This window comes from Sycon ciliatum, chromosome 2, assembly GCF_964019385.1.
Source record: "Sycon ciliatum chromosome 2, ocSycCili1.1, whole genome shotgun sequence".
NCBI lineage: Eukaryota > Metazoa > Porifera > Calcarea > Leucosolenida > Sycettidae > Sycon > Sycon ciliatum.
This window is the reverse complement of record NC_088644.1, coordinates 2,115,834-2,136,849: the sequence shown is the minus strand read 5'-3', so window position 1 is coordinate 2,136,849 and position 21,016 is coordinate 2,115,834. Positions and strand designations below refer to the sequence as shown.

The 21,016-nt window shown below is 44.7% G+C and overlaps 1 protein-coding gene across 2 annotated transcripts; it reads right to left on the bottom strand.

Annotated features, from left to right (window-relative positions):
• Positions 1-9,375: 9,375 nt before the first annotated feature.
• On the bottom strand, positions 9,376-20,633 carry LOC135808221 (zinc finger protein ZIC 4-like). 2 transcript variants are annotated; one of them, XM_065321379.1, is made up of 3 exons: positions 20,049-20,633; positions 16,873-16,974; positions 9,376-12,587 (listed from the first exon to the last, which is right to left on the bottom strand). In XM_065321379.1, exons 1-3 carry the CDS (start codon positions 20,185-20,187, stop codon positions 11,167-11,169), a joined length of 1,662 nt encoding a protein of 553 aa, XP_065177451.1. In that variant the 5' UTR covers positions 20,188-20,633; the 3' UTR covers positions 9,376-11,166. The 2 variants fall into 2 exon arrangements, with proteins under 2 accessions (XP_065177451.1, XP_065177452.1); XM_065321380.1 differs by having other exon boundaries at positions 16,873-16,971.
• Between the last annotated feature and the right edge of the window lie 383 nt (positions 20,634-21,016).

The window sequence follows — 21,016 nt, the reverse complement described above, 5'->3', positions numbered from 1 at the left end:
CTTTCTAGCTTCATGGCTCGTATAGTTGAAGAACAAGAGGACTCAATGTTGTCTGATTCGTTCCAACATGTCAGCTTTCATTGTAGTTTGATATGGGGCTGTGCTAAGCGCTATCACAGCTACATGTACATGTATCAAAACCAAGTAGCAACAGGAGAGTAATCATGGAGAAAAGCAGCTATTGATAATGTGTGCACCCAGGGTTTTCCGGCAAATTCACTAGTTCAGCTATTCCATCCTTATATTGTTCTGAACGCCGAGGGCTCTAGCGAGTTTATGCAACACCTAACAGCCAAAAATCCAATAAGCTATGACCAAAGCAGCAGCAGAGCAGTACAAGCAATATAGATACGTGAATTTACCAATTTTAGGCAAATTTTGACAGTTTTTTGGATTTTTCTCCAGAATATGCAAGGTGACCCCTATTTTCGCCGCGGTAAACCTGTTCCAACCCACTTATAGAACGTATTTGAAGTATCCATATATGGGGCAAACTCAAAAATAAACTGCAAAAAATATTCAAAGTTTCATTTTTGCGTCTTTTTGTTCTTCTCCAGGAAATGACGACCTGGATCCCATCGTCAACGAAAGTGTACATTTTTCGGTGTTGATATCATCTTAGTAAATACCTCGAACAGTCTGTGTAATTGTATGTCATATTTTCTGTCCTATCTGGTGTTATGGACGATTTCTCATCAATTTTCGGATTTTGCGATATTGTGTGTTATCAAGGAAAATTGTGTTTTTGGCAAGACCTATTCAGGCAATTGCAAACCTGATGTTACTAAGTGAAAATATAAGGCTGTACCTATTCAAACCTGATGTCAGATTGGGCTGATGTTGAAATTAAATTTTTGGGCCTAACTGTCCCCAAACCCCTTGAGGTGGCAGTCTGGCAGACTACCCAAAAATTCGCTGAAAAATCGAATTTGTAAATTCATATTGAGTGCTACGTCAGTTGAAAGAGCATGAATAGCTGCAAATTCTCTGAAAATTGTGTCCCGATCTGACCGGCCGTTCAAGAGTTATGGCCGAAAATGTGCCCTTGCAAGGAAAGATTTTTTTGTTGCACGCTGTCATTTGTTGGCAGCACTGTATTTGAATGTGAGCAGACCGTGCGCAACTTGTCATATCATGGAAACACGTGAAAGTGTGCAGAATTTTGCTCCAAGTCCAAAAAATCAGGCTTTTGAGCCACGTATTGGGCTGCACTTTTGCAAGCACCCTCGTGACGTTGCAGATATGTGGCTTGATTATTGTAGTTGACGTTGATTTAGTGACTTTGGCAAGTTTGAGTCGTGTCAAGAAGTCAGGTGGGATTCAGTACTAGGCAGTAGTGAAACGTGAGTGGTAGTCTTTGCCGGTTTCTGAGGGTATCCTGGATTTGGTGTGCAGCGCTGTGGAAATGGCTTGCTGTGGAGGTCGCAGCACTGGATGTTGTATCAAAGGTACGACCTCGTAGCACGTGCTAAACCTAAAAAAATTCAAAAATTGACTTGGGTCTGTGGGGGTGTGTGAGAGAACGCCCACTCGTTCCGTTGTGACAGATTCCAGGGCCCCGTTGAGGGGCCCTACCCCATCACCCATGGCTGCTTCTGGACTTGTTCTAGGTTTGAGTCCCGCGCACGAACAGAATGAGCACGAAAATGTGAAAAAATGTAAATGCATTTGTTTGGCTCCTGCGTGGCTCGCACACCGTGGCACTATGCCGGAAATTTGAGTTTTTCCGGCCTGGAAAGCCTGTCAGTGAAGCGCAAGAACTTGTAAATCATGTCCTGAGGGCCAGCATAGTGGCAGGAGTGTGTGGTCAAAATTTCACTCAAATCCATTGAGAAACACCAAAGTTACGGTCAATTGAATGCCATATGAAATTTATGGGTAGGCTGCCCCCTTAAAAGAAGCGTCTCAAGCTACTTTCTTATGATTTTTGCTCACGAATACTTCGCTATCGAGTATTGTTTTCTATGATGTGCTTGCACATCTGTACTTCGAGTACTGGCTCACAAATTCCCATATGAATAAGAGGACAACTCCATCTCATTATTTTGAAAACAGATACGATAATTATGAGTGTTGAAGACTCAGCGCATAAGACAAGACTTTCTTCAGCAGTTGTAGAATCTGTTAGGCCAGCATTAGTATTGACACATTTCTGCGAGATGAGCAGATCAGCCGAAAAAGTGAACTAAAAAGAAACGGGTACTATGGTTACTAATTGGAGGGGAAATACCCGATCCTGACAGTGAGTGGGTAGAAACAAGACTGAAGGCAGTGCGGATTAGGATGTTGAGCTGCAATTCTACTGACGCTACATACATGTGGCCAGCATCATGGGTAATGTTAGTGGAGACAACATGCGGAAAATGAAATTGACGAGACATTTGAAAAAGGAACTTCTACAAATGTGTCAGTCGTCTGATTGACTAGTTCCACAGCCTAATTAGCAACATCCCAGCTCCATCTCTAATGAAATAACCTTCAAAACATTCAGCGTTGGACAGCGTTGATACGATAATTCAATATCACAAAAGCTATGCACAGCGAGTATTAAACTTGCAGCTGTACACTTCATACCTCTTTTTTGAATTAGATATAATAAAAAAATCGTCAACTCCGTAAAACTAAGGAGTTAGCTAGATCTTGATAATAATTGCCAAATTGTTTGGTTGAAAGTTATGACCTTATTGACAGTTTTAACACATCCATTTACGAAGCTGGCTGCAGTACCATTTTGAAACGGCAGTTGTTCAGCTCATGAAAACAGTGTTTTCAAGCCGTGTAAGGTGTGTTTGCTTAGTAATGCCTTTTGGGAGGTGTCTTTGTGATGACAGAGAGTGAGCATCATACGAGGGCAGTACGGGGTGCAGCAATTGTCCTGCAAGAAATAGTGTTGGCTGAGCAGTTGTGAATATTCCAAGGTTGTAATTTTACTGAAATGATCTACACGTTCTGCTTATGTTGAGCATATTTTGGCACATTTTGGCATATCTTTTTGCTTATCTTGCTAAGCCTTTGGCATATTATGGACGTTTTCCCTGATATGCGATGAGCATAATATGCTCTTTTTTTTTAGCATATTTGGTGGAGGCCTAAGCCAGACCCACGAGGACTCGAACCCGGGCCCTCGCTTGTCATGAGCAATGTTTTTGGCACTTTCATTATCTCTAATACTCTATTCCGAATGAATAATAATATCCTTACAAAGAAGTGAACTAGTATCAAAATGTCGCAACAAAAATAAAATATCACATAAACCAAACTTCACAGCTAGCATGACATACTATGATACTAGTAGAACAAGTTAGTAGCCAGCCGCAGCTGCCGCTCCAGGACAGTAGAATTCTGCACTGTCAGGACTGGTTTGGCATATGTCAGTGCTAACATTATACTTATCCCTCGCAACACCCACAACGTCTGTGTAATACTTGCCTTCATTTGGGAATCGTGCAGAGTAATGTTTAATCTATTCCCCTCTACGGATCTACTAGTTTATAGTTTAGCCTCCAGCAGCCCCATCTCTATCCTATCCCAGAGATAGTCATGCGTCCTAGTCCATCGTATTAAACTTAACATTGTCAATGAACATCTCAATTGGTTTACTTCCCCACGGCACACTTGCAATGGCATAGTACTTCCCAGAGCTTTGTCAACTACGTTTACCAAATCTCCAATCACTTCTGCAAATTGGTACTGGCTCAAGTTTCCCATGGAAATGAAGACAATATCCGATATTAGACGTTCAAAGACCATATTATATGTCATGTCAAGTTGTAAGGTCCCTCGCCTCTTTTGCTAGCTTCTCTCGCCACTATTCACCACAGTCAACATAGTGATCAATTTCACCCCCGTTGATGTGTTATTTTCTTCCGATAATTGTGTTCTTCCTTATTTCTTTTCCTTCTCTTGCCATGGCTGGCTAACACCCTCTCCTTTGCATAAGCTTTTACCATAGGACAGTGAAATATTATAAATATTGTGTCAACCTAAGCGCCAAGTATCCAGCATGATTATATTCATAATAGTTAGTCTCAGGTTTTAGTATCAGTCGTCTGATGACTGCAGTAGGATGAAACTTTGAGTTACGACAAATCCAAACTGGACCTCTTTCTCTATTTTTTCGTTTAACTAAATCCTTATGTTGTTCTCTAATTTCTCATTAGTCACGATATGTCACTGATGATTGTCACAAAAAAACCCTTTGAACCCATAATTACTTTGATTAAATGTTTGTGATAGGACCGCACATTTTAAAAAACATTGTTCATTGCTACATTATGTACAGAGCACACAAGTACATTATGTACAGAGCACACAAGTACATTATGTACAGAGCACACAAGTAGGAAAACATTAACTTTCATCACTTACCCTGCACAGTATGCGTTGGTCTTTGACCTTGAGAATCCACCGTCGGAATATACTGTGGTATGTACATGTAGTAGAGTGGTTGAGCTCCCATCATCCCTTGGTGGCCTTCTGCTTCTGACGTGCTCGGCGAGGAAGACATTCCGAACCGGCGGCAGTTGGTGACAACTAGGACAGTGAAAACAGCCGATCGAGTCTCTGGAACTAACTTGGCTATACTTTTTCGAAGAGTTCGACCACAATGGTAGCCAAAACAATCGAGGTGACTGGCTTGTCCAGAGAACAGCAGCAAGTTATGGTCCGGGGGATACGGAGAGAGTCAACGCAACGACAAGATAGTGTTCTGATCCACGCCAATACAGGAGCCGAGGGTGACTGCTGGTGTCCTGCAACGTAAAGAAGAATTGGTGACGCACCGTTGTGAAGCGTACTGGTGGCCTATGACTCGATGACTGGTTCCATTGACTTGTGTCGTTCCGCCTTCCGGTCCGAATTGCTCCGCGGAAGCTACGTTTGCAGCTAGTGTGTCCTGGGTAAAACGAATGTTCGGGAATCAACAAAATTATCGAAGCGGCATTGTAAGCAGCAATAACAAAAGTTCTAGTCAATGAGCACTACAACTATAAAGATATAGGGTTCAAAGAGTTAGGATTGAAAGATTCAACACTACAATAAAGTGTAGAAATAACACGAAGAAAGAAGTCTAGGTGAAGAGTCAAAACAGCGTGAAAACTAAAGGGTGACAAAACGTTTGCAAAATTGCATCAAATCAAGAGATCAAAGAATTTATTTCACACCTTCGCCACCAACACATCCAAACAGCTGTAAAGACAACACGTTCTCCTTCACTCTTCAGAACACAAAGTTCAGGATCCAGCGTAGGTCTACGCATGTACAAAGCTTCTTCTAGCACAGCAAGATGCAACATAGACCTACTACGTGACAAAGCGGAGAATAAATCGTCAGTCACAACAACTAGCACTGCCCGAACAAATGACACTGGATGCCGGAACGATGGTCGATTTCCTGGAGAAGAACCATTCGTGGTTCACACCTCCGTTGCCTTTGCTCGCGAGTCTTCTTCATTACCATAGTTACGTCCCGTACCTTGGGTTTGTCAGTCAAGTATATAGTATGAATAAAACATCTAATGGCACTGATGAGAAAGGTAACAGTCATAGTGGTGTAAATATGTGAGTTATTGAAGTTGAGCAGTGACGGAGAGCACCACCCTTTGCCCTACGCGTGACATGCAACAGTCAAGATCTGCCGGTGGTACCATCGGCCAAGTATCTAGGCTTACATTTTGACACGTCAATGAGCTGGCAGACAATGGTTCAACATATTGCTATCAGGGTTTCTGCTAAAATAGCTGTCTTAGTCCGCCATGCTGCATCTTTACCCCTCTCATGTCGTATCTGCTATTTCAAATGCTTTGTGCTGCCTGAGTTTCTGTATGCATCCAATGCTTATGCCCCATATCTATCTTTTCACCAGGAGCTCCCTCTGGAAAGGCTCTTCAAGCGCGCACTGTGTGCTGTATGTAAAGTCCCCATGGACCCCACTGTTACGTTGCTTGAGCGTGTACATGTCTCTCCCTTGCGCGCTACCATTCAACTTAACTTGCTCTATGGCGTTGTCTAAATTCTTCAAGAAGTACTGTACATGTTTGAAACTTTATTTCGACCTCTTTTGTCCCGAAGAACTCGAGGAGGCAACATTTGCCTGCTTATCTTCCCTGCAGCTGCTTCTGCACATTCTACCAAATTGGTGACACATGCTGGCGCAGTTCTTTGGAATTCCCTCCATGCGGATATCCGAGGCGTCACCAACTAGCCGCCTTCAAGTCAAGCGCTTTGCAACACATTCTTGCCTGCTTTTAGCTTTACGCCCATGTTTCTGTAGCTGTGCTGGAACTGCTCTATTTCGACGCCACTATTATTTTACCATTAGCCATGTCTCCCCCTCCTCCACCCTACACAGTGGGTCCATTGTTCTTAGGCATCTGCCTGTTTTGGTTTCTCCACTAAAAACAAAACAATACTACTACTACTACTACTACTACTACGTTTCAGAAATGTGTAAGTGGCTGCGTTGGAGTTTGCGGACAATAAGAAAAATATTATTCCACATAGTAAAATGGCAATGAACACTGTCCCCTCGACGATTGTTTAAAAAATTATTATTCTTCAGTAGGACAAAGTGTGTGAAGTCCTTGCTGCAAATAGTGCTCAATACCCTAATAAGGTAGGATGAGGTTTCAGAGCAGACCTCTCTTTCCCATCCACTCTGCAATATCGAACTCTGTTATCAGTCAGTTACTACAACTTTTCGGAAAATTCCCCCCTTAGGTATGCAATGTAGCCCTTTCCCAAAGATGCTCGCCACTTTCTTCCCAACTTTTTGTAGTTTTGGAAGAAATCGCAGCTTTGGCAGCTTTCGCAACATTCTTCATTTTCACAAAATACTTCGCCACTTTTCCGCAACTTTGTGCAGAGAAGGGCCCTGGTAGAGACCAATGAAGTGTGTCCGTGATGCTCCGCTTCAACAAGAATCGCTAAGCATCAAATCATCATGACAAGTGTACTTCACGAAGAACAGTAAGATCGGGCGCCAAAGAACGCATGAGCTCAAGGCACAGCCTAGAATTTTTCAAAATGTTGAACGGCGTTAGTCGTTTTGTTCTTATTCCACGATCATGCACATACAATGCGATTACACCACTTGGAAAACATACAGAAAATGGTACGTGCATTCTTTCAAAAATCTGCAAATCTAGCCTGAATTTACCCATTTTCCAGCCTAAGTCATGTAGAGGAGACGGCTCGATACCGGGACGTTTTGACAGCCAAATTTGTATAGACCCAAACCGATCATCAGCGTTGATTTTTCACTCGAAATATGTTTGTGGAAGGAAACTGGCATGTTGGAGTTTGCTCTGGGGCCAGAGTCAATCGAACTGAGCCACTCCTTTGTGTTGACCCATTGCTTCCAAGTTGCCCAATTTTTCGCTTCAAAAAAGTTCAAATCAGAGGTGGCTCCAAACCGGACACGTTTTAGAGTGCACGTCAAATTCACTCTGGGTCTGAAATTAGGTAATTGCTATCGCTCCACGACGGCCAGTACAGAGTAACAATAAGCCTTGTGTGTGCTTCCATTAGTTTTGATTGGTATGCGGTGCTTTATTGGCGAGAGGCGAGCCGCTGTTTACCTGCGACAAGAAGTTGATTTTTCGAAAGTCGTAAAACTCAAGTCGCAGTGCGAAGCAACACGTCAAAAACTCACCTGCTTGATATGGCGCTTCTGGTCATCGCAGAGCCATGAAATTTTGGCTCGGAGTATAACACATAGTAGTCTCACTGTGACTATGTTTTCTAATCAAAATACCAAGAGAGAAAGTGAATATTGAGTCCGTTCCGGTTTGCAACCGGTGTCCTATTTGAAACCGTCCCCTCTACATGTAAGTCTGATGGTTCTGTGGTATTCAGTTAAAAAAAGTGTTCTTTGCCGAAGTGACTTCTACGCCTGATCTTACTGTACATCAGTCACGGTCTGCTCCAGCGCCGGGTGAGCCGGGTAATCCACCCGGTTGGGCGGCGCTTGGACCTGGTTGAAAATATAGTACCGGGTCACCTGTGACCCGGTTGGTACTTTACACTTTCGAACTTTGATTCAAAGTTTGAAAGGACTGACTACATGGCTTGTACATGTATGTGTCAGATACTTCTTCTTCTTTCGTAATTTTCTAATTCCTGTCCTCTCTTTTATAAATGCGGCTTATCCATTAGCCTTTATATCATTGGGCGTACATGTGTACCCGGCTCCGACCCGGTTGAAATGGTTGCGCCAGGTACACGTGTACCCGGCTGTCCTGCAATCCTGGAGCAGACACTGTGTACATACAAATGTACATGTTTGTACGTGTATGTGGCAGCCCTGAGCATGCCGCTATGTCATGAATGCTGTGCGAAGGTTTAACAATAAGGACAATGACTCATTCCAAGTCTGTTCATTTCCCTATAACTCACGCAGTTGTGCTGTGCCACAGTGTTGTCTGTTTCCGCTCCATTTTTGGTTATTATTGGTGTCATTACACAAAGGCACACAATGAAAACCTTGGCAAATTTATTCCGTTCCGTTCCGGAATAAATTTGCCAAGGTTTTCATTGTGTGCCTTTGTGTACGCCGCTCTGCCTGAATCAGGCATTGAGCACTCTTGCAGAACCAAAGCATATAGCCTCTGTGTATTGGTGTCATTATGCACGAGAAGTCGCTCATTTTAAGCTGCGATATTAGCAACTTTTGAGCTTTTTCTGAAAATAGGGATTCAATTTCAGCAACCTTGCAAACCCACCACAAGCACCAGCAACCCAGCAACACGTCGAAACTTGGCCCTGGAACTGGAACCCTGATCACGTCGTCGCACTGAAAGAAGCCCAGGGCTCAATGCAGCTTTTGCCACCAGCTGAGGAATTTCCGCAGTTATCAATGTGAGACGTCCGGTCGCCCTGGCGTTACTCGCTTATCAACACAGCACACTTGTACTGTGCTTACTTCGCACCACGACGTACACACCAGTCTCGCCCAGATCGGCGACCATGGATAGGCACAGGCGGATTATGCTGGCATAATTATTGGCATAATTAATTTTTTTGTGGTTGAAAATTTGAAGCATAGTTAAACATCCTTTCGGAGGTAGGAGCATGACAACATGATTGTAGTTATAAACTACTAAATCTCCGGACACCTAGCTTTTTCCACCATCTTGTAATTATAACTACAAATGGAACATGCATACATGATGTACTCTAGTACTGGAATATGCAAGGCATAGTACCACTACCTTTCTGTCTCGTGCTTTATCAGTCTAGCCAAGAATGACTTCAAAAGAAGCGTCTCTAGTTACCTTCTAACGATTTTGCCGACGAATACGTCATTATCGAGTACTGTTTTCTGTGCTGTGTTTGCACATGTGTACTTCAAGTACTCCAACACAAATTATCATTCGAATAAGAGGAAGACACCATCTCATTATTTTGAAAACAGATACGATAATTATGAGTGTTGAAGACTCAGCGCATAAGACAAGACTTCCTTCAGCAGTTGTAGAATCTGTTAGGCCAGCATTAGTATTGACACATTTCTGCGGGATGAGCAGATCAGCCGAAAAAGTGAACTAAAAAGAAACGGTTACTAATTGGAGGGGAAATACCCGATCCTGACAGTGAGTGGGTAGAAACAAGACTGAAGGCAGTGCGGATTAGGATGTTGAGCTGCAATTCTACTGACGCTATAATACATGTGGCCAGCATCATGGGTAATGTTAGCGAAGACAACATGCGGAAAATGAAATTGAAGAGACATTTGAAAAAGGAACTTCTACAAATGTGGCAGTCGTCTGATTGACTATTTCCACAGCTTAAAAAGCAACATCCCAGCTCCATCTCTAATGAAATAACCTTAAAATCATTCAGTGTTGGACAGCGTTGATACGATAATTCAATATCATAAAAGCTATGCACAGCGAGTATTAAGTTTGCAGCTGTACACTTCATACCTCTTTTTTGAATAAGATATAATAAAAAAATCGTCAACTCCGTAAAACTAAGGAGCTAGCTAGATCTTGATAATAATAACAAAATCGTTTGGTTGAAAGTAATGATGAGCCTTAAAGACCTTATTGACAGTTTTTAACACATCCATTCACGAAGCTGGCTGCAGTGCCATTTTTAAAAGGCTGTTGTTCAGCTCATGAGAACAGTGTTTTCAAGCCGTCTAAGGTGTGTTTGCTTATTATTTCCTTTTTGGGAGGTGTCTTGGTGCTGACAGAGAGTGAGCATCATGGGAGGGTAGTACAGGGTGCAGCAATTGTCCTGCATGAAATTAATAGTGTTGGCTGAGCAGTTGTCGAATGCTGTGCAAAATGGTGCTGCAGCGGCATCGGCGATGGGAGAGAGTGCTGCTGTTGCTGATGCTGAGGCAAGGGTTCCTGTACCCGTTCCTGTTGTGATGTAGACTGCTGCTGTGCCTGATGGTTGTGCGTCTGAGACACAGGTGATGACTGGTGCTGCGGTGTGTGAGCCACCAGCGATAGCTGTTGCTGCTGTGTGTGTGTGGGCGTCGGCAGCTGATGGTGGTGAGTTGGATAGATTTGCGACTGCTGACATGGGTCATGTGATTCCTACTGCTGCTGATGCTGATGCTGATGCTGATGATGCTGATGATGCTGATGATGATCCTGCTTCTGGAGCTGCTGATCTGGATGTTGATGATGAGGCTGTTGCTGCAACTGCTGACGCGCTGCCGGGTATTGGAAGTGAGTATGTTGCTGCTGAACAAGCTGTCTGTTTTGAGTCAGTTCTGGCACAGCTGCTGGCACAGCTGCTGCTTCTGGCTGTGGTGGTGGCGGCGGCTGTGGGGATGTCTGTATGGAACATGTAGACAAGAGATCATTAATTTTCTTGTTGCTCTACTGCCTAGGCTTGCCACTACTAGGTCACCCTTTCCGGCATTGTCATGGCATACTTCACTGAACACGGCATAGCTAGCAGACGGCTGTCCAGGTGGTGTTGGCAGTGCACTGTTGACCAGATCACTACTAGCAGTTGCCTGGGCAGAGGGCAAATGATAAGGTAACTGAGGCAGAGATGACGTGGATGTTGAATTCACAGTCCGCATGCTTGAGGACGTTCCCAGTGGTAAGTGTTGCGGCTGTGCAGGCTGACACTGGTCCATGCAAGTCACAAGTGAAAAACCGTGTTTTTGATGTTGGTGCTGCTGCTGCTGCTGCTGTTCTTCCTGTTAATGTCGGTGATGGTGCTGAACTGCAAGTACCTCATCGGATGAAATCGAACTGCCATGATCACTTTCTCCGTCCCCAGCAATAGCACCATCCGCAGACGGCAAGCCACTGTTCTCTGCGCTGGTGTTCGTGGTACTGTCGGAACGAGCACTACCGCCATTGGCTGCATTTCGAGCATCATGCTTCTTGGAGTGCTTGTTAAGCGAGCTCGGGTGTGTATATCTCTTCGTACATCCTGCTGCCCTGCATCGGTAGGGTTTATCATTCGTGTGCACGACCATGTGCTTATTTCGATCCGAGGAATTTGAAAATCTTTTCTTACAGTCCGGGAAGGTGCAGGGAAACGGCTTTTCCTTTGTGTGGACTCTGTAGTGCATCTTCAGGTTTGCGGATTTTGCGAATGCTTTGCGTGTGCAGTCATGATGATTGCAGACAAAGGGTTTTTCACCTGTATGAACTCGTATATGGTTGGCAAGCCTATATTTGGCTTTGAATCCTTTGGTGCGTGTACACTGGTCCCAGTGGCAGATGTGGACGTTGCCATCCTCCTGTGTGGGATGTTCACTATTGTCCTGTTGCTGGAGATGAACGTTGCTTATGTGCTGCGCTAGTTCGGTGTTACTATAGAAATCCAAACCACACAATTGTGGACCGTTGTTCACACGCCATTTGCACAGACTTCTGGGATGTCCGCCAAACACTGGAGAGGCAGAGGGGTTGTCCGATTGATACTCGCCGCCTTGTTCCAGATGGTTCACTGGGGTCTTTGGACGGCCGGCATGCATTTCCGCAGGATGGTTAGAGCTAGCCATCGTGTCAAGCAGTTCTGGGACACTGTTCCGTGATGTCATAGTACTAATGGTTGGCTGCGGATGTGGTGGGATACCCACTGGTGACTCTGGTATTGATGGAGGGGCAGTGGGTTTGTCGGATTGATACTCCATGCCTTCTGCTAGGTGGTTCAGTGTGGTCTGTGGAAAGCTGGTGTGCATTTCCACAGGATTGTTAGAGCTGGCCATACTGCCGTGCATTGCTGGGATACTATATGGCAGGTATGCTGCTAATGTCTGATTACCACTGGTAGCAGTGGCATGGACGTGGTGATTCATTTGCTGGCCGTAGGGACTCGCAAATTGGGCTGGTGATGACATAAGACCAATGGTTGGTTGAGGATGTGGTGGGAGACTCATTGCTGACTCCAATATTGATGATCTTTGAAGTCCCTCAATACTACTGCTAATCCCTCTTAAGCCACCAGTGCTGACCGGTTGTCCAATATGGCTGTGCTGCTGACCAACAGGCTGCGGTTGGTTTGCAATAGGCTGTGTCAAGCTAATGTTGGAATCAGGCTGTACTGGACCGACATATGTCCCTGCAGCTTGCAGCCCTGTCTGCACCTGTTGATGTGTCCCATCGAATGCTGTGTTTCAGAACAAAGCAGAAATTGACAATGTGCAAATAAGATATTAAAGATAGCAATTGTTGGATACTTGAAAACACTGACTGAAGTGGTCCCGTCCCATAGATGTGTGCTTAGTTTTACAATAGTGAATTGTCCCTCAGCATATCAGTGAATATGTATTTGTCCAACATGTGCGAGTCATGATATGCGACTTGAATTTTGGAGTTTTAGCGGCCATTAGGCCATGGGGCCAAGGTTGCGGAAAGGACACGAAGTAGGTTGCAAAAATGAGTGAACTTGCGGAAGATACTATTTCTTCCAAAACAACCAAAAATTGAGAAAAAGTGGCGAGCGTGTTTAGGAATGGGCTAGTACACACACATACGCACACACACACACACACATACACATACACACACACGTACACACACACGTACACACACGCGTACACACAGACGCACACACATAATTGTACAACTTGTAAACACACACACACCAAACACTTTTTTTCCTTTTCTTTTTTAACAAGTACACAACCTACTTGTCAGAAGGGGAGAAGACAACAGAATATACAATATCAAAACAGCCACATAGACACACACAGATTCACACGCATAATTGTACTTCGTCACTGCTATAACTGGTCAAGTGGGTTTCCCCTTGGGAGAAAGGAGAGAGACTCAAAAGGAATCTTGGAAAGATGACTCAATTGGCTACTGAACCGCCAAACGGCCAAAACCCCCTGAAATCCCCATAATCTGGGTGGACTTGGAAATGGTCCCACTTATGGGCTCACCACACCTCAGTTAGTGGGTGAGGACAAGGTTAAGAAAGAATTGACGGCATTAGGGTATCCGTCCCGGGATCCAACTGCAGTTATCCCTGCCCCAGTGAAAGTAATACTGTAGCGTTGGCACGCTGGTAACTTCAAAGCGTATAGCGTTTAGTGTTTAGAGTATAGCATATCCCGTACTGTATCCCCGTACATTAGCGTACGGAGTCTGCCTTTGTATCAAAGCTGCTGCTCACGATTCTTTTATAGCCAGTTAGTTAATTTAGTTGCCAGTCAGTTAATTCCATAATCAGTTAATTTCGTTTCCAGTACATTTCAATTGCCAGTTACAGTGTGTTCACTGAGACCCTTGTATTTTTGCCTCCGAGAGACTGCGGCCCGCTACAAATTGGTGGCAGCGGTAAATTCATTTTGCTTCATTCTATAACTAACTTTGTTACTTTTCACGTTTCTCAGACCCCCATGGCTCAACCTGCTGCAGCTCCGTGCGACGAATCAAGATGAGAATCATGTTTCTTGCCTTCCTGGGCTTGGCCCTGCTTATTAGCCTGCAGCACAGTCAGGGTGCTAGCGTGGATCACCCTTCTCTCCGCACGGCACTCACTGGAGACTCCGATGGCGATTCCAAGCGACCCGCTACCTACATGTATACTACCGGTGTTGATAGCGAAGCTGATGAGGACGACGAAATGCAGGCTGCTGACCAAGACAAGGAGGGTATTCCCCAAGACCAGCAGCGTTTGATTTTCGCCGGCACGCAGTTGGCAGACGGCCGAACCCTGATTGACTACAACGTTCAGCAGGAGTCCACTATTCACTTGGTACTTCGTCTCCGTGGTTGGATGCAGATTTTCGTCAACACTCTTCCTGGCTAGACCATCACTCTTTACGTCGCGCAAAGCGATGCTATCGACAATGTGAAGACCATGATTCAAGATTTTTACGACTCCATACCTGTATTATATTATGCAAGTCATCCATTCTGCCTATCTCTTATCGTCGAGTTTATTCCGACGCGACCATGCATGCCGCCAGTTTTTTTCTAAATAGCAGCCAGTTGTATTTTTGCCTCCGAGAGACTGCGGCCCGCTACAATACTTGCTACTAGTGTGGATGGCTAAATCAGAGTGGATCTGATAAAAGCTCAAACTAGCACCATTGCCTACACAAGAGTTTGACTAGCCAGATGTAATTCATGGTTAAAATAGGTTTATGAACCCTGAAACCAACAAAGGTGGCAGGTACAACAATACACCTTCAAGCAGCCGAGCCTGTTGGCAACAGACCAAGCACTATCTGGCCTAAGTGTACCAACCAACCGAAGTAGCTGGCACACACACCCATACACACCCATACACACCTGTCCTGTCCTGTCAAGCCACTGCCACAAAGGCCACGTGTGCCCCAGACGGGCAACGGAGAGAGAATATGAGAACGTCGTCATACCAAGGTCCGGGACACAAACAACGAGGAGGAAGTCGCCAGGATTCAGGTCATCTAAGACTGTTACCACGGGACCGACTTGTGATCTAGGGAGAACCTGAGTAGCGGTGTCTATTCCTGCCCTAGACTCAATGGAAGCAACGGCCGCAGGACACACAGTTTGCACCACAACACGGCTCCACTGTGCCTGGGGACTGAGTCACACACTTGTGACGGGCAAGGCTCAAGAACCAACGGCCGCAGCGATCACACTGACATGCTCTGCGCTGTTCATTCACTGGCTTCGCACACTCTGCAGTGCACTTGTGCCTGGCACGATCCTGGGGGTGCGAGAAAGTCCTCTTGCACAGAGAGCAGTTGACAGCAGCAGCCGCACCCTTAAGGTGGCAGACTACCCAAAAATTCGCTGAAAAATCGAATTTGGAAATTCATATTGAGTGCTACGTCAGTTGAAAGATCATGAATAGCTGCAAATTTTCTGAAAATTGTGTCCCGATCTGACCAGCCGTTCAAGAGTTATGGCCGAAAACGTGCCCTTGCAAGGAAAGATTTTTTAGTTGCACGCTGTCATTTTTTGGCAGCACTGTAATTGAATGTGAGCAGACCGTGCGCAACTTGTCGTATGATGGAAATACGCGAAAGTGTGCAGAATTTTGTTCCAAGCTTCGCCCGCCGCCGTGCAGCAGGACTTCTGCCAGCACCCTCGTGACGTTGCAGATATGTGGCTTGATTATTGTAGTTGACGTTGATTTAGCGACTTTGGCAAGTTTGAGTCGTGTCAAGAAGTCAGGTAGGACTCAGTACTAGGCAGTAGTGAAACGTGAGTGGTAGTCTTTGCCGGTTTCTGAGGGTATCCTGGATTTGGTTTGCAGCGCTGTGGAAATGGCTTGCTGTGGAGGTCCCAGCACTGGATGTTGTATCAAAGGTACGACCTCGTAGCACGAGTGTGTGGTCAAAGTTTCATTCAAATCCATTGAGAAACACCAAAGTTACGGTCAATTGAATGCCATATGATATTTATGGGTAGGCTGCCCCCTTAAAGGGGAAGTATACCCTAAAATCAAATTTTCACCAGTTGTAGTCTTCGGGGTGCCGAGTCGAATGGTCTTGGTCCGAGGAAGCTGAGCAAAATGTCACTAAAAGCGCCACTTCGTTCTTATAAAAGCACGGATGACCGCCATTGGCCCATATGTTGTAGTCATGGTTGAACAAGCGGTCACGTGCTACTGCGTACACCAGTCACCTGGTCACCGTGCCTGCAGGGTACAACTTACTAGCCTGCTTGACCTTTTTTGGGTGCAGTCCTGTCACTCGAGTTGAACCTTGGTGTGAAAGTTGGGCGCGGTGACCAGGTGATTTGGGCACCCAGGAGCACGTGACCGCTTGTTCAACCATGTTCGATTGGAAATAAAGGAGGAGCGCTGCATCGCAGCCTTTTCGGACCAAAACCAGTCGACTCAGCGTCCAAAAGACTACAACATATGGGCCAATCGCGGTCATCCGTGCTTTTATAAGAACGACATAGCACTTTTAGTGACATTTTGCATACAAATCACCATCTAGTAGGGCGCAGTCACCCATTTTCGGTGGAAGTGCGCGGGTTCAATTGGGAAAAAAGAAGGAAGGGAGCGTCGCAGCTTCCTCGGACCAAGACCATTCGACTCAGCACCCAGAAGACTACAACTGGTGAAAATTTGATTTTAGGGTATACTTCCGCTCTAAGCATATTGTGCGTAGAAGATGCATCAGCCTCTGTCGAGGTGTATACTCCCCACCACTCGGTGCGAGATTCCCGTACAGTTGCATACCAGCTACCATATAAATCATGGAACTTGAGGTCGGACACCGCACAGTCCTTCCAATGCAGCGGAAGACTATTGGCACAGACACGCACATACACACATGCAGTCCCATGCAGGCTAGAGAGCCAGAACTAGACAATTTACAAAGAAAATATATCGGGTAAGTAACCATGTCTAGCGGGATAACATTCTTCTTTAATCATGCCGGAAACAAATATTCTCAAGACATTATGCAGAGAGCATACATTCGACTTTCGTCACTTACCCTGTCCAGTAAGCGTTGGTCTTTGACCTTGAGATTGAACAGTTGGAATATACTGAGCCACGTGATACAGTGGTTGAGCTCCTATTATCAATTGGTGGCCTTCTGACGAAAAAAATGGCGAGCACGATTGTGAAAGAGCCAGTGCACACACACACACACACAAACACACACACACATGCACACACACAGACACAGACACATACACACACAGACGCACACACACAGACAGACACACACACACACACACATCATTTGCACCATCTGACGCCCATTGCTGGAGGCGGTGATATCGATGTTACAGCAGAAGCCACAGTAACTTGTGCTGGGGTTGGACCACTCAACAGCTTGCATGTGGTTGAAGAATTTACCACCAATTCAGCCTGGTCTACACCACAGAGCTATGAGGTGGCTTTTTTGGCCACTGGATCCCCACTTTTTCCCCCACACCCATCACACCACATACTGTACTCCGGCATGCACTGGCTGTTGGTAACCACCCGGGTAAATGAAAGAAATGTCAGGAGGAGTCTGAGAAAGAGAAGAAGGATGTGCGTGGCCATAATCGCCGGGAATCGAACCCGCAACCTCTCGATTGGAAATCGCTGCACATACCACTACACGGGACACACACACACACACACACACACACACACACACACACACACACATGTAGTCCCATGCAGGCTAGAGAGCCAGGTCTAGACAATTTACAAAGAAAATAGATCAGGGTAGTAACCATGCCTAGCATGATAATATTCTTTTTATCCCATGCTGGAAACATAATATTCTCAAGCCACTATGTACATAGGTGGCGTGGGGATACCAATCTTAATAATTATAGCGATGAACAACATTTTAATGTTTAAAAATGCGCGGTCGCAGTCATAACACAAACATTTCAACCAAAGTAGTTATTTGTCCAGAAGGTTTTCTTGTCACAATCAACAGTGGCCAGGCGCGCGCACCGGTGCCATTTAAGGGGGGGGGTTGCGGGGGCCTTCCCGGGAAAAATTAAAAAAATGAAGCAAAATCCTGCATTTTGAGCGATTTTGAGCAAAAAAAAAGGGTTCCGGGCACCCAGGAACCCATACAGGGCACGCGCCTGGTGGCATATCATGACTAATGGGAAATATATATATGGGAACAACCTGAAGATATTATTATTATCAAATTTTTGATAGGGCCCACAGATATATACATTCAAGACCCATTTGTTGTTTCATCCTGTTTGTCGAGAGCAGTATGATGATGAATTGTTTGTTGTTGAACGATGAGCTAGTACTTTCAAGCAATTGAAAACCCTTTAAAAGGCTTAAAGCTGTGCATATTCGTCTCCGTGATCCTGATCTTTGTAAGCAAAAAGAAAAAGTCACTGCCCTCACAATTTTCTTGTATTCACATTTGCTTTTCACTCTCACCATCACACTTTCTCGCTTACGATCACATCACTAGCTCTGCACAATAATAACTATCAATCTACTCTCACAGCTAGAATACTAGCGTTATCTTTCATATCATAAGAATATTTTTTGTTGATGTTCAAAATGGGAATGAGATAAACTTAAAAAAATATGTTCAAATTCAAGGTAAACAGGGGAAGTGAACTGCCCGAAAAGGGAGTAAAAAGCCAGACCCACCAGGATTCGAACCTGGGCCCTTGCTTGTCATGAGCAATGTTTTTGGCACTTTCATTATCTCTATTCCGAATGAATAATAATATCCTTACAAAGAAGTGAACTAGTAGTGAGGTTCTGCCACACGGTAAAACGTGCCAAAGTACGTATGGAAACTTCACAGCGGTACGGAATTTAGTTTGATACGGATTTTGTCATACCGTTTTCCGTGTGAAGCGCGCTTCACACGGACCGGACTCCGTTTGAAAAGTAAGCGTACAGAGTACATGTGGCGGGGTGTTCGTGCATGGTTCGAGCATGCTACGTACAGCAGAACCGGTGCAACGTACGAAAAATCCGTGTCAAACTTCACTGCAGTTGACACGGAGTTTGGTACGTAGTTCCGTGTAGCAGAACCTCTCTAGTATCAAAATGCCGCAACAAAAATAAAATATCAAATAAACCAAACTTCACACCTAGCATGACATACATGTACTAGTAGAACAAGTTAGTAGCCAGTCGCAGCTGCCGCTCCGGGACAGTAGAATTCTGCACTGTCAGCACTGGTTTGGCATAATATGCGAGGGATAAGTATAATGTTAGCACTGACATATTATGTCAGGGCTAACATTATACTTATCCCTCGCAACACCCACAACGTCTGTGTGATACTTGCCTTCATTTGGGAATCGTGCAGAGTAATGTTTAATCTATTCCCCTCTACTGATCTACTAGTTTATAGTTTAGCCTCCATCAGCCCCATCTCTATCCTATCCCAGAGATAGCCATGCGTCCTAGTCCATCGTATTAAACTTAACATTGTCAATGAACATCTCAATTGGTTTACTTCCCCACGGCACACTTGCAATGGCATAGTACTTCCCAGAGCTTTGTCAACTATGTTTACCAAATCTCCACTCATTTCTGCATTATCGTACTGGCTCAAGTTTCCCATGGAAATGAAGACAATATCCGATATTAGACGTTCAAAGACCATATTATGTCATGTCAGGTTGTAAAGTCCCTCGCCTCTTTTGCTAGCTTCTCTCGTCACTATTCACCACAGTCAACATAGTGATCAATTTCACCCCCGTTGATGTGTTATTTTCTTCCGATAATTGTGTTCTTCCTTATTTCTTTTCCTTCTCTTGCCATGGCTGGCTAACACCCTCTCCTTTGCATAAGCTTTTACCATAGGACAGTGAAATATTATAAATATTGTGTCAACCTAAGCGCCAAGTATCCAGCATGATTATATTCATAATAGTTTGTCTCAGGTTGTAGTATCAGTCGTCTGATGATTGCAGTAGGATGAAACTTTGAGTTACGACAAATCCAAACTGGACCTCTTTCTCTATTTTTGTTTAACTAAATCCTTTTGTTGTTCTCTAATTTCCCATTAGTCACGATATGTCACTGATGATTGTGTCAAGAAAACCCTTTGAACCCATAATTACTTTGGTTAAATGTTTGTGATATGACCGCACATTTTAAAAACATTGTGTCATCGCTACATTATGTACAGAGCACACAAGTAGGAAAACATTAACTTTCATCACTTACCCTGCACAGTATGCGTTGGTCTTTGACCTTGAGAATCCACCGTCGGAATATACTGTGGTATGTACATGTAGTAGAGTGGTTGAGCTCCCATCATCCCTTGGTGGCCTTCTGCTTCTGACGTGCTCGGCGAGGAAGACATTCCGAACCGGCGGCAGTTGGTGACAACTAGGACAGTGAAAACAGCCGATCGAGTCTCTGGAACTAACTTGGCTATACTTTTTCCAAGAGTTCGACCACAATGGTAGCCAAAACAATCGAGGTGACTGGCTTGTCCAGAGAACAGCAGCAAGTTATGGTCCGGGGGATACGGAGAGAGTCAACGCAACGACAAGATAGTGTTCTGATCCACGCCAATACAGGAGCCGAGGGTGACTGCTGGTGTCCTGTAACGTAAAGAAGAATAGGTGACGCACCGTTGTGAAGCGTACTGGTGGCCTATGACTCGACGACTGGTTCCATTGTGTCGTTCCGCCTTCCGGTCCGAATTGCTCCGCGGAAGCTACGTTTGCAGCTAGTGTGTCCTGGGTAAAACGAATGTTCGGGAATCAACAAAATTATCGAAGCGGCATTGTAAGCAGCAATAACAAAAGTTCTAGTCAATGAGCACTACAACTATTAAGATATAGGGTTCAAAGAGTTAGGATTGAAAGATCCAACACTACAATAAAGTGTAGAAATAACACGAAGAAAGAAGTCTAGGTGAAGAGTCAAAACGGCGTGAAAACTAAAGGGTGACAAAACGTTTGCAAAATTGCATCAAATCAAGAGATCAAAGAATTTATTTCACACCTTCGCCACAAACACATCCAAACAGCTGTAAAGACAACACGTTCTCCTTCACTCTTCAGAACACAAAGTTCAGGATCCAGCGTAGGTCTACGCATGTACAAAGCTTCTTCTAGCACAGCAAGATGCAACATAGACCTACTACGTGACAAAACGGAGAATAAATCGTCAGTCACAACAAC

Bases quoted from the DNA above. Each gene is read 5' to 3' on its own strand.
- LOC135808221 (XM_065321379.1), bottom strand. From the start codon at position 20,187: ATGTCTTCCTCGCCGAGCACGTCAGAAGCAGAAGGCCACCAAGGGATG. The intron at 16,975-20,048 runs GTAAGTGATGAA...TTTTTTCGTCAG, and splicing joins ACCAACGCATACTGTGCAGG to AAGGCCACCAATTGATAATA. The intron at 12,588-16,872 runs GTAAGTGACGAA...TCTGAAACACAG, and splicing joins ACCAACGCTTACTGGACAGG to CATTCGATGGGACACATCAA.